This window comes from Abrus precatorius, unplaced genomic scaffold (assembly GCF_003935025.1).
Source record: "Abrus precatorius isolate BTA unplaced genomic scaffold, Abrus_2018 Scaffold8, whole genome shotgun sequence".
Classification (NCBI taxonomy): domain Eukaryota; kingdom Viridiplantae; phylum Streptophyta; class Magnoliopsida; order Fabales; family Fabaceae; genus Abrus; species Abrus precatorius.
The window spans coordinates 35,346,501-35,359,493 of NW_020874428.1; the positions used below are offsets into that span (position 1 = coordinate 35,346,501).

At 27.8% G+C, this 12,993-nt stretch overlaps 2 protein-coding genes across 2 annotated transcripts; one reads left to right on the top strand and one right to left on the bottom strand.

The window, feature by feature from the left end:
• Window positions 1-625: 625 nt before the first annotated feature.
• Window positions 626-2,020, bottom strand: LOC113874777 (zinc finger Ran-binding domain-containing protein 2-like). Its single transcript, XM_027512991.1, has 3 exons — window positions 1,949-2,020; window positions 1,225-1,564; window positions 626-719 (listed from the first exon to the last, which is right to left on the bottom strand). Exons 2-3 carry the CDS (start codon window positions 1,557-1,559, stop codon window positions 626-628), a joined length of 429 nt encoding a protein of 142 aa, XP_027368792.1. The 5' UTR covers window positions 1,560-1,564; window positions 1,949-2,020.
• A 7,250-nt stretch (window positions 2,021-9,270) lies between these two features.
• Window positions 9,271-9,932, top strand: LOC113874779 (zinc finger Ran-binding domain-containing protein 2-like). The gene is made up of 2 exons (XM_027512992.1): window positions 9,271-9,605; window positions 9,848-9,932. Exons 1-2 carry the CDS (start codon window positions 9,271-9,273, stop codon window positions 9,930-9,932), a joined length of 420 nt encoding a protein of 139 aa, XP_027368793.1.
• Window positions 9,933-12,993: the final 3,061 nt, after the last annotated feature.

Sequence of the window (12,993 nt, forward strand, 5' to 3'; positions counted from 1 at the left end):
ATCCAAGAATTGGGTCTGAATTCTCTTCCTGATCTATGAATTATGCAAAACATTCTTTGGACCACCCAACTTTAGCAACTCAATAAAACAGATGTTCCCCACCAGCACACAAGCTCTCCCTCCAGCCTTTCCACTTGCAGTGTGTGTGACAAATACAGAAACAAGCATTCATGTGCACTTGCATTTGAATTGGTAGAATCGTTTGGGGGGAAAGGGTTAACATAGATTCCAAAGTTTAATCATCTCAGTAAAGAATGTGGAAAATAAAATATATGGATTTCACAACCTTCTTGTCAATACATCTAGCAATAAACAATAACAGCCAGATATCCATATTCCTTCCTAACGAAAAAGCATTGCTATGATTCCAACAGAGGGCCTTCATCCACATTTTATCTAGAGCTTCACATAGGGAAATCAAGACGGCACGGTGTTATGAGAAGAAGGAAAAATTCTTCTTTTGCAGGTCTTTTGAAATTTCTTCTTTCAGTCCGCACCACCTGAAACAGAAGTAATAAATGTATCATTGGAAGAGAGTTAAAAAGCATCTTGACAGTTGAACAGAAAAAAAAGAAAAAGAAAGAAACATCTTGACAATATTTTTCAAGAAAGAATAGATCAAACGTCAGAAGACTAAACTTTTCTCACCAAAATCCCTTGACATTTTGCATTTGAAGCATTCTGTCCTGCTAGCATAATTATGCACTCCACATCCAATTCTGTTATATTGGAAATGGAAAATAAAAGTCAAATACTTTAAATTAGGAAGAAGGTTTGGATACAAGTATTCGTTTCATGTTTCATATTTCTTCTTGTGTCTAATAAAATTAACAGAATTCTTTTATGCTGGCCACCATTGGTTTTGTTTACTAGCATGGTCCTAATTCTACATCTTAACCTTTTCTTCTGATTGGCCTATGAAAACATTGCACTTTTGGATCTTACGGTTACTAAATGTCAACATGCAAGGGCTGAGTTCAATTCTATCTTCCTCTGGAAGGAAGAAGAAGAGATTGTATTGTACCTACCTCTATTGCATGAAAATGCAGCTTTTTTTTAGGCACTTCAGTTACTTGTTATCAAATTACACTGTTCAGCTTTTATGATAGTTGAACATATAGTGATATATGGTTTTCAAGTTGCAACTAAATGCATGCTCTTTATTGAACTAATGCAGCTGAGAAATTACACCAACAGAAGAGATACTATTTTCAGTGAACTGACCTTGGGCAAATCCAGTCGCCAGTCTTCCATCCTGGTGGGAAACTGTCGGATCCATATCCTCCAGAACCTGCCATGTTCCCTCCATATCCTGAAGAATAATCATCTTTCAATGTCCCACATCTATAGCAATTTGATCTGCTTGCATAATTGTGAGCTCCACAGTTCATAGTAGTGCAAAACCAGTCCCCTGCCAGTGCTTCACTCTTGTTGTATCTATAGGTTGATGGGTCAGGACCCCCATACTTGGGGTATCCACAACTTTGGCATACATCCCTCTTCTTGAAATTTATGTGCTGGCAAACACCACACATCCAATCTCCTCCAGACCAGCTCATTTTTCCTGTTCAACATATATATGTTAAGTGGTAAATTACATGAACTTTTGGTTTCATCAACTAAAACCCTGACATGAGTTATATGACTTAATTCCATGTGCACATAATACTATTAATCCTTCTTTTATACGTTATGAGCCTTTCTATTAAATGGCATGCAATTTTTTATCCATAGAAGTTGTTTGCATGAGGAACTACTGTCTTGCACTCTGTCAAGAAAGCACAGCAATCTTGCCAATTTTTTTACTCTAAATATAATTATAGGACTTTGGGCTATTGAACCATCGGGTTCCACTGGCACTGCATTTACAAAGAAACGTTAAACAGAACATCAAGGTATAGGAAATTATTTAAGTTGTAAATGACAAACATAGAAACAAGAAACTTACCTTTTAAGGAGATGCAGTATCACACAAGTAATGATCTGTTGTTGCTATATTAGTAGTTTTAGAATAGCTTGTAAGTAACGATGGGGTGAGTTTGTTACTTGTGTTGCGAGGCTTTATATACTAGTTGTAAGACCTATTGTGGGGGACATGAATGTCTGTTTTAGTACCCTGGTAATGTGGAAATGGTATTTTTCAGATGGGATTTAAAGGTAGAATTTATTGGAAGTTGTAGATTAAAAAAATTGTACTGCTCCTATTGTTTTTCTTAGAAATTGTGGGAAAGGTGAGTAATAATAGTGCATGCATACATGTTTTGTTCTATCTACTAATCTTTTGCCCATCTTTACGTGATTCCTATGCATTATTGAGAGGAACATATCCAAGGGAAGCAAGGCTATATGAGGGGTAGTTGTTATGTGGTAGGCTGAAAATCTGCTATAGAATCCTATATCCCCTGAACCCCACTTAATGGCTTAACAACAATATGAGCTCATCCGACCCAACATTTATCGGATCCATCATCCATGTGTAAACATGCACAACACTCTCTACATTGGACTCATCCAACTTGCAAATAAACCTTCACTGGATAGGCTTGTGCAGTTCTAGATAGTGTCCATGCAGTTAAAGGGGAAATACCGAGGGTCAAAACATTATTGGGAATCGATTCCAACCTCATGCACATCCGTTTCCAAGTTCTTTTTTACTTTGTTTCAATTGCTTTATGACAATAATTGAAATGCCATTCGAAGATTCATGTCCAATACCAATACTTTTTTTTTGCCTTCTTTAGATACAAGTATACCAAATGCATGCATTAATTTCACGGTGACACGAACTGAATTTTTAATTTTTTATGCACCAGAAAACGCTTTGACATGTATGCACATATGATTGGTTTATGAGCAAATAAGCTCGTATTGCTAGCTAAATATGATTTTGGAATAACAATATTACATACGATTATAATTTTTATTTATTCAAATAATAGACCCGAATTGCTAGCAAAGCTTTTCTTATTATTGCTTTAGTTTGTTTCTTTTTCTTTATTATTATTATTATTACTATTATTATTGTAAAGGTAAAGCTTAGAAATTTTTATAAAGTATGCGACGACTCGACGCGGGGCAGAATGGACAGGTTATATATGGTTTCAAAAAAGTACTACAGTGGAATCGAAGTCTTTTGGACCTCCAAACTAAAATTTACATGCAAGAGTGATGGAAACGGATCTAGCAAATCTTATTACCTAGCTACTCCACATCTCTGTGGTTAATTCACTCTATCTTTATTCTTCCTAAATATCTGAAGAAACTTTTATAAAGCATCCATGAATAAACATTGAAGTTTCAAGAACCAAATAGTAACCACCAAGTTATAAGTTCGACTGCATTTTTGGCTTGCATATGATTCAATTACAAAATCATAATTTGAGCTAAAATGGTGTATGCACTCTTAACATATCATATAATTTTTCATAAAATGCATCTTAAAGTAGATCAAGTTTATAAAAATTTATATAATTAAAAATTATTTTATACTTATCACTTGACTTTATTTTAATGTTGGGAATGCCTTTTTAAATATAAACATTAAATAATATTTAATTATATATTTATAAAAATTAAAATAATATTAAATTTTATATGCATAATGATCATGATATAATAAAAATAATAATTTACTATTTGGATTGATAAAAAATTAGTAAAGGTATTATTTTACAAAATTTGATACTTAGATCATATCTTGTAAATGTGTGTGTGTGTCTATTCCAGGGATTTTAAATTAAAGATAAATGTACATTTACTTGTGCATTTAAAAATAAAATCATTTTAAATAGTTTCCCCTTCTTAAATTTTCCGATCAAACATAAATGAAATTAGAAAAAAATGGGCCTGAAAAAGATATGATTATATATGTGTCGAGCACTGACGGTGGCTTTGCTGACATGGGTTAAATGGGGAATCCACCGTGGCATGAATGCAGGGTTGTTGACCCAGGGTTTGATAAGGAGGAATCCTAATCACTAATTTTCAGCAGACAAGATGAACATTCCATTTATATTTAATCAAATAAAACCTTAGACTGACAGTTCATTCCGCCACTCTTTTTATTCTCATCGTGTGAATCTTTTCTCAAAAGGGTCTCTCTATTCAATAATACTTGAAGAATCCACTTCTTCACAATGCCACCTCCAAAACATAGCCGTTGCTTTACATTTTCAACAATGCATGCCACCACCACATACTTTGCATAATTAAAGTGTTTACACCAATTTAAACCTTAGATCATCATCTCTCTGTTTATTTAAACGGAAAGAATAGTCTATTTTGCAACTGAATTTTGTTTTAAAAACCCAAGTCCAGACCTTTAAATTGATATAAATTATCATTATTTTTTTTAAAACTTCACGAGATAAATTATTTGTCAAAAGTGAAATCTTCTCATATAAGTTTAAAAACTCTTATATTTAATTTAAATTTTTTTATTTAATTTATATCTAATAAAATATAATTTATTATTTCACTTATTATTAAATATAAAATAAATGAAATACTTAGATTAAATATAAAAATTTTTAAATTTAGACTAAAGTAAAAAGACACTTTGTCATATATCAATTAAATAAATAATAAAGTGTGAATATGAATATTATTTATAATGAGACTTAGGACTTTCAATTATTAATTTATTATCTAAATTCTATAATATATATATATATATATATATATCTACAAATATAATAAAAGTGCATGAACAACTAAAAATTCTGAATTTTAAAGGAAGCAAATTGAGTTAAGACATTGATGATTCTATTCAACTTATCTAATCTACTTTGAATCTATATTTAATTAAATCCATTTACCATGGAATTTAAGATTGAATCTTCAAAAAGTTGTAACAAAAAAATATCTTCTAAAAGTAATCAAGAGTTAATTCTTTAATCCCTCCATTTGACTTGAGCCCTTCAAATGTACTTAATCTCTTAATTAATTTTCTAAGTGATCGAGGAATTAAAGTAGTTAAGTTCACCGAGGAGCCACTCAATTAATTACATCCGTGCCTACTGGCAATGTAATCGAAAAATTAATAATCTTGTACTATCAAATTCAAACACCGTAAAGTAATGTGTTTAAATATTGCAGATTTATTTGTTCAGAAAGAAAAAAGATTACACAAATTTTTAAAAAGTATTATTTTATTTACCTTTTATTTATTTTAGTACATATCTTTTTTTACTTTTGAACTATTTAAATAGTATTAGTATTTTTTATTACAATTAAATTTCTTAAGTGAGAAAAAATAGTAGTGACAAAATAATTTTTATTTTATTTTTTACATTAATAGATAACAGGAATAATCTTTTTTCTAAACAAGAGTAATATTATGTAGATCAATTTTGTTGACTTGAAATCCAATATTCCAAAATGAGCTAAGGACCTTATCTCTAAATCCATTGCACGCATTAATTTTTTAATTGGTGTTTCAAAGGGTGGCTCAATTAAGTAATGAAAGTATTTTTAGTGTGTGTATATTAAGGATAGCTTTTAATTGATAGTCAGAGACTATTTTTTCTAAAATATAAAGATACTAAAATAGTTTTTGCAATAAAGCTTTTATTATATGCATAATTAAATAGTAAATTCCTATTAATATGTTTAAGTTAAGGGACATAGTTACAGGCTGTATGTAAGCTTTGCTGGTGAAGTAAAGAAAGCTTTAATTACATAAGAAAACTTCTGAACTTCATTAATAAGATTTTTAGACCAAATACAAATGCTTAGGGCATGCTGAAGAAGAAAGAAACTAAAGAAAGGTTAAAAACTTTATTAAATGATTTGGGAGATAAAAGATTTCTCCAATACTGCTGCGCATGGAGAACCGTAAACCCCTCTATATAACGTACTTTAATTAGAAATAAAAATAATAATAATAATAATAATTAGATAATGTGATTCCATCACCTTTTTCTCTTTTTACTAAATTTTTATATCTCACAACGTGAATTTTCTTTTTTATGTCTCTTTTTTAAAATCTAAACTAATTTTTTTGTATCTTGTAGAAATAAAATTTTAAATATTAGTAATCATTTCTCAAAATTAAATTATAACATCTACTTTTACATTTTAAAAATTTAAAATTCTAAAAATATGATAAAATAAAAGAAACAAAACATATACAACAAAATTTTACATATTTTACAATAATATTTTTTCTATGTTTTTTTATTACATTATTCAACTGATTAATCCCTTTTCTCCCGTCCTCTTGTCTTTTTTCTTAAATTATAAAAGTTTATTATTATAAAAATACTATTACTAAAAACAAATTTTAAAAATATGTATCATGTTTATTTTGATATATAAATAAAATAGAAAATAATTTTAAAAATAATATCAAATTTTGTATATAAAATATGTGATTAAATTTTTTAATTTATCAAATCAATCAATAAAAATCATTTAAATAATATTAACAACACACTTTTTTACACACTTTTAAGATTAAAATTTATTAAAATAATAAATATATATACAGGCTTTCACTTTATCTTCGACTCAGCGTGCTACCTTTTTTTTCCCATCACATCAACAAATGTTTAAATCAGAATTTATAAATTAAATGAAAATATAATAGATCATAAAATGAACAAAGACTAACAAAGGGAACAGACCTTTTTTAAATTTTAAATTATAAAAGGCATTCAACAAAAAAAAAAGGTTAAAAACTAATGAGAAAAATAAACATCATCATCATCGTATATGCACCACTGTTGTTGCTATTCAATTTTCTTTGTCAAACATAGTTTGCATTATTATTTTATCCGTTAATTTAACAGAGTTTTTTTTTCACTAATATAAATTGAAAAACACGCGAGGGAAGCGTTTGTGATATGAAGTGGGAAAGTTCCATAACGAAAGACATCGACAAAGACTGATTGATTGATTGTCTGGAAAGGAATCAATAATATAAACCATAAGGTATGGGTCCATAATAATTTAAAACAAGATAAATGTAACCACAAACATGCCTGCATAGAAATTTTTCAGTGTTAATTTTGTTACTATGAAGCAATTTATTTGAATTTTAATAAATTATATACACAATTAAAATAATAAAAATAAATAAACGGTCAAGGAAATACTACAATAATATATAATAAATAAAATTAAGAACAAAAACGTGATCAAAAAATCTAAATTCTTTATCTCTGTACTTATTTTTAACTTAAAAACATTCACGATGTTATAATTTATATTCTAAAATTATCAATAAAATTATATAATAATTTATATTAAAATTTAATACTATAACAAGTCAAATAAAAAATAAAATAGATAACTTCTGTCAACCTTATATTATATAAAATATGTGTAGTTTTAATTTTTTAAATTTTAATTGTGCTAAGTTATTTATTTCAAATAAATATAAAATATTTAAATAACAATAATAAATAAATAAAATATAATTCAAATCTTAATTTTAAGATAATAATATAATTTAAATATTTAAAAAATTAAAAAATAGAACACAAAGAATTAAAACTAAGATTAACTAAATTATGCATTATAAAATATAAAAACTAAAAGAAAAACGTTAACAATACATTTTCTGCAAAATTTTTATTATTAGCTAAAATTTATTAAAAAATTCAAAAATTTATTATTTTTACTCTTAAATTAATAATTTTTACATATTTTGTAATTTTTAATGAACTTTAATTAACACTTTTTAAATGTGTTGCTAGGTCTAATTAATGGCAAATTTCATATTGTAAAACATGGGTGCGTTGGCGGTGGTGATTGGGAAATGTTGCTAGCAAAGGCGTGAATGGGGTGTGGCATTATATCCCAGAAACAAACAACTCTGATCCCTTTCAATCTCAGAAATCTACCTCTACGTTCGGGTATTTATGCGTGAAAGAAGAAAGAAAAACCATGGAAAGATGTAAGATTTTGGGGTGTGAAAAAATCTTTCCTTTTCTTTCAGGGCAACCTCCTCCTTACAAACGAAACAGATGCGCTTGTTCCATATATTGCAGAAGAAGGTGAAGTAAAATGCTAAAGCTATAAGTGACGAGAGTAGTGCATATGTAAAATGGGGTGAGGAATGTGTGATAACAGATAATATTCAATGACACGGCTTGCAGGATTTTTTTTGTTTGATTCCCACATTAATTCTCTTGGTTGGTCTTGTTTTCACGTGATTAATGCTTCGTTATGTTTCATGCATGCTTTCCCTGCATGCTCCTGCACTAGAAGCCATCTGGGAGCAGCAATTCATGACCCGATACTGTCTTATAGTTCCTCCTTTTATATATTATTTTTTAATTTGGAAAAATAAATAAAATGAACAAGAAAGGACATTAGAATAAAATAAAGAAGATAAAAAAATTGACAAATATCTACCACATAACAACTACCCCTCATATAACCTTACTTTAATTCCCCTGGATATGTTCCACTCAATAATGCATAAGAATCACGTAAAGATGGGCAAAAGACTAGATAAACAAATCTTGTGTATACATGTACTATTATTACCCACCATTTCCAAGAATAACATGAGAACCAGTAGAAATTTTTATTTACATCTTCCAGTAATTTCTACTTTTAAATATTACAGTGCTGGCAATGAAAATTAGAAACATTCATTTAGGTCTCACAACCAGTATATAAAGCCTCACAACACAAGCAATAAACTCTCCATCTTAACTTACAAGCTATTTAAACTACTATAGCAACCACAAATCATTACTTTCGTGATACTTCTCTTATTCACAACTCTTCTTGAAAGGTGAATTTCTTGTTTCTATGCTTGTCTTCGCTTCTTAAATTGTTTTTTATACGTGGATGTTATGTGTAATCTTTCTTGGGTAATGCAGAGCGATTGGAACCTCATGGTTCAATCCTAGAAACTCCTATGATTACATTGAGTGGAGAAGAAAAATCGAAAAGATTGCTAGGCTAGTTTACATAGTATTCTATCACCCAAGACTGAAATTCCCTATACAAATAACTTGGGTAGATAAAAAATTTTGCATGCCTTTTGATATAAGTTTGGGGGCATAACTCATACATGGCTGCATTGAGAATTGATGAAAATCATATAAAGAAAGCTTAATTAAATACTTATATAACAAGTTCTGGTTATATAAATATTTATGACAAATTTAATTGTTAAATTTATTAAAATAAAATAAAAATATATCAATAATTATAACTTGTAAGAAATTTCAATTAGTCCAAAATTCTTATTTCAATTAGTCCAAAATTCTTATTATTTGCTACTTCTCATGTATATAATGAACAGGGAAAATGAGCTGGTCTGGAGGAGATTGGATGTGTGGTGCATGCCAGCACATAAATTTCAAGAAGAGGGAGGTATGCCAAAATTGTGGGTATCCCAAAAATGGGGGCCCTGACCCTTCAAACTACAAATACAACAGGACTGAAGTGTTGGCAGGGGACTGGTTTTGCACCGCTATCAACTGTGGAGCTCACAATTATGCCAGCAGATCAGGCTGCTATAAATGTGGTGCATTCAAAGATTATTACTCTTCAGGATATGTAGGAAACATGACAGACTCTGGAGGATATGGATCTCACAATTTCCCACCAGGATGGAAAACTGGAGATTGGATTTGCCCAAGGTCAGTTCACATTATCTTCATATTTTTTGTATTACTATATAGTTTCTCTTTTGTTGGTGTAATTATCTTAGTTGCATTAGTTCAACAAATATCTTTAACTTCAAATTAAAATTTTTTATTATTAACTTCAACTTTTAAAAAAGTTAAGTTAAACACTACCGAAGTATGATACAAATACCTGAATCTAAATTTGTTTCTATTTAAAGTATTTCACCTTTATTTTTATTTTTCTAATATAACAGAATTGGCTGTGGAGTGCATAATTATGCTAGCAGGACAGAATGCTTCAGATGCAAAATGCCAAGGGATTTAGGTGAGAATAGTTAAGCTTCTGAAGTTTCTCTTAGTTGAAAAATATTTTCAAGATGTTCTTTTTTTCAAAAGGAATCTATATAAGCTCGGTTAGAATGATACATTTATTACTTCTGTTTCAGGGGGTGCAGACTGAAAGAAGACTTCTCATTAAGGCCTGCAATATCCCTGATTTCCCTCAGCATGCCTCTTTCTTCTCCAAATAACATTTATCTTGCTTTCTCTATCTCGAGCTCTAGATTAGATAAATCACGGATGAAGGCTCTATGTTATAATCATAAATGTTTTTAAATTAGGAGGGAAAAATATATTATTGTTTCTTGCTAGATGTACTGACAAGAAGGTTATGAAGTTCTTATATTTTCGTATTTTGTTTTCCTCATTCAGCTTCCACAATTCAATTGTTCGTGTAATACATAAATTAATCGTTAAAATCATAAATGTATGTTTATTTAATTCTTAAAGTTATGAAAATATCAATTCTATTTTGTTTCGATGTTTTAGTTTTATGTGACAAATTATAAAAGTATAACTAAGTCTAAAAATAATTTTATTATATTAAAATGGATAGAACATACTAAACATGATTTTGTTGATAATTAATAATAAATTATGGATTATGAAACATTGTGTTTTTGTTCTGAATTCCATTAATAAATGATGTAATGGTAATCTCTTGTCACTTCTATCCATCATTATTGTTTTTGTATACACACTATTAACATATTTTTCTTTTATAAAAATTCCTTTTATAACTATTTAATTTATTCTTAATCGTATATAATGCATTAAAGTTCAAATAAATATTTTCAATAAACTAAATATATAAAATTTTTATTTAAAGTAAACTAATTTATAAATAAAGGTATCTGAACATGGTGTGATTGTAAGAGAAAGAGTAAGTGATAATCCAGAAATAATTCACTTGTGTTTTCTTGTGTCTGAAGAGTTATGCACAGAGCTATATATAAACTTGATACAGCATTAACGTACAAAAGCAAAACAGAATCCGACCACAATTAATAGTTCTTAACCATAACTAAATTAAACATAACGTGACTTTCCCTTACAATTAAAAATTAAGTGATTACCCTTTTACAATTAATTTCATTTAAAATAATTTTTAATTTTATATATAGTTATATTCAAACTTTAGAAAATCCTTAAAAGTTTTGTTTGAAAATCAGTTTTAAATTGAAAAAATCATATTAACTCTCTTTTTCTTTTTTATTCTTTAAATTTTTTTTTTATCCCTCCAAATTCATAAAGAAAGGCTAAATTTATGGCCGTGGCGACATGGCGCTGATTATAAAAGTTAAAAAAGTGGGAAAGTGCAATTGTTAGTTGTTTCTTAGGATCTACTGCTATGCTATTGTTAATTAGCGATTCGCCAGCATCGAACAGGTTTATTGGACCTACAAGGAATAATCTGTCTTTATAATTTATATTTTTATTATTCTGTTTGAGGAATAAAGTGTTTAATGCATAGTAACAACCAGCACGTTCGCTTTTTATTATTATGAATAAAATATATGATTCCATTATTTTTATAAGGTCAAAACACTTCATATTTTAATGCATCGCAGTAAGATGGAAAATTTATATACTATTCCTATTTTATATTTTTCTTTATCAGAATAATCTATAAAACTTATTAACTTTATGGTAAAAAAGACAAAATTTGCTGACTTCGCAATGGTATGAAGAATAAAATATCCATCTTTGAAGTTACAGAAATGCACAGTTTTTTTTTTAATTATTATTAAATATAACGATGGCTGTGATTTTTAAATATTACTAGCCTATTAAAGTCAGTGATGATTATAGCTCATCAAATATAAGAAATCACTAATATTTTGGCAATTATCTATAAATATATGCGTGCGATAAATATTAATAAGTTTCTTAAATATCGATTAAGAAAACAAAAATATTCATATTTTATATTTACAATTTCAAATTAATTAAAATTAGATTTAAATTCATTCTTGATTTTTCCGCATGTATAATTTTGATTTTAAATATATTTTGAATTTTGACCACATAAATTTTTAATTTTTATAAATCTTTGTACTTGATTCAAAGAAAAAATTAACAAAGTAAAAGTAGGATAGGTGTTTAGGATTAGGAAAGGGTGCAAGACATCTCTCGTTATGAAAATAAAAGAAAATTAAAGTAATGAAAGAAATTTGTTTTTAAGTATGGTTAGTGTTATTCTTAGATAAAAATAAAGTTTTATTTTAATAATTTATACACTAAAATTAATATTAAAAATGAGTAAATTAATATATTGTTATATAAATTTAATTTTAATTTGATAACAATATCAATAATATATACGATAATACACATAAATTTAATCTTTATTTTTACAAGTAACAAAAACTTTACTTTTTTCTCTAAATTATTTTTTATTCTCTTTTCATTATTTATTTTATCTCTTTTTTTCCGTTTTTTCTTTTTCTCTTTCCATTTTAACTAAACACAATTTAAGATTTTTTTATTTATATATCATATTTAAAAATAATATATACTGAAATATGAGATTTAAAAAAATTAACAAATGTCATTGCTGATTTTAAAATATTAATTTATAAAAAAACTAAAAAAAATATCCATGACTTTTTTTAAAAATATAAAAAATTAGAAAATGCAATTGATGTATTTTAAAAAAATAAAATTTTTTTTTAAAATACTAAAAATGTCATCTACAATTTTTAAAAACTGTCATATTTTCGTTATTTTTTAAAAATTCCATATTTTGGTATTTTTTTTTTCCATATATACAAAAAGAGCCCACAATCTAACCGTCGATTTGAGTTGCAAGCGTTCTCCAATGTAAACAAATTTGGGATTTAGACAAATATTTTGGCGGGTAACCAATTTAGTTAAGTTATAAGCCACGCATCTTTCGAATTGGAATTATCGCAGAAACTGATATTAACACATTAATTTTACACTGATTGATTATCAGATATTATATTGCGAAGTAACTTAAATTTAATTTTGAATTGACAGAGACATCGACTTGCAATGGTAATTTAAGTTTTCTTTAGGATGATGAAGCCTTATCGCT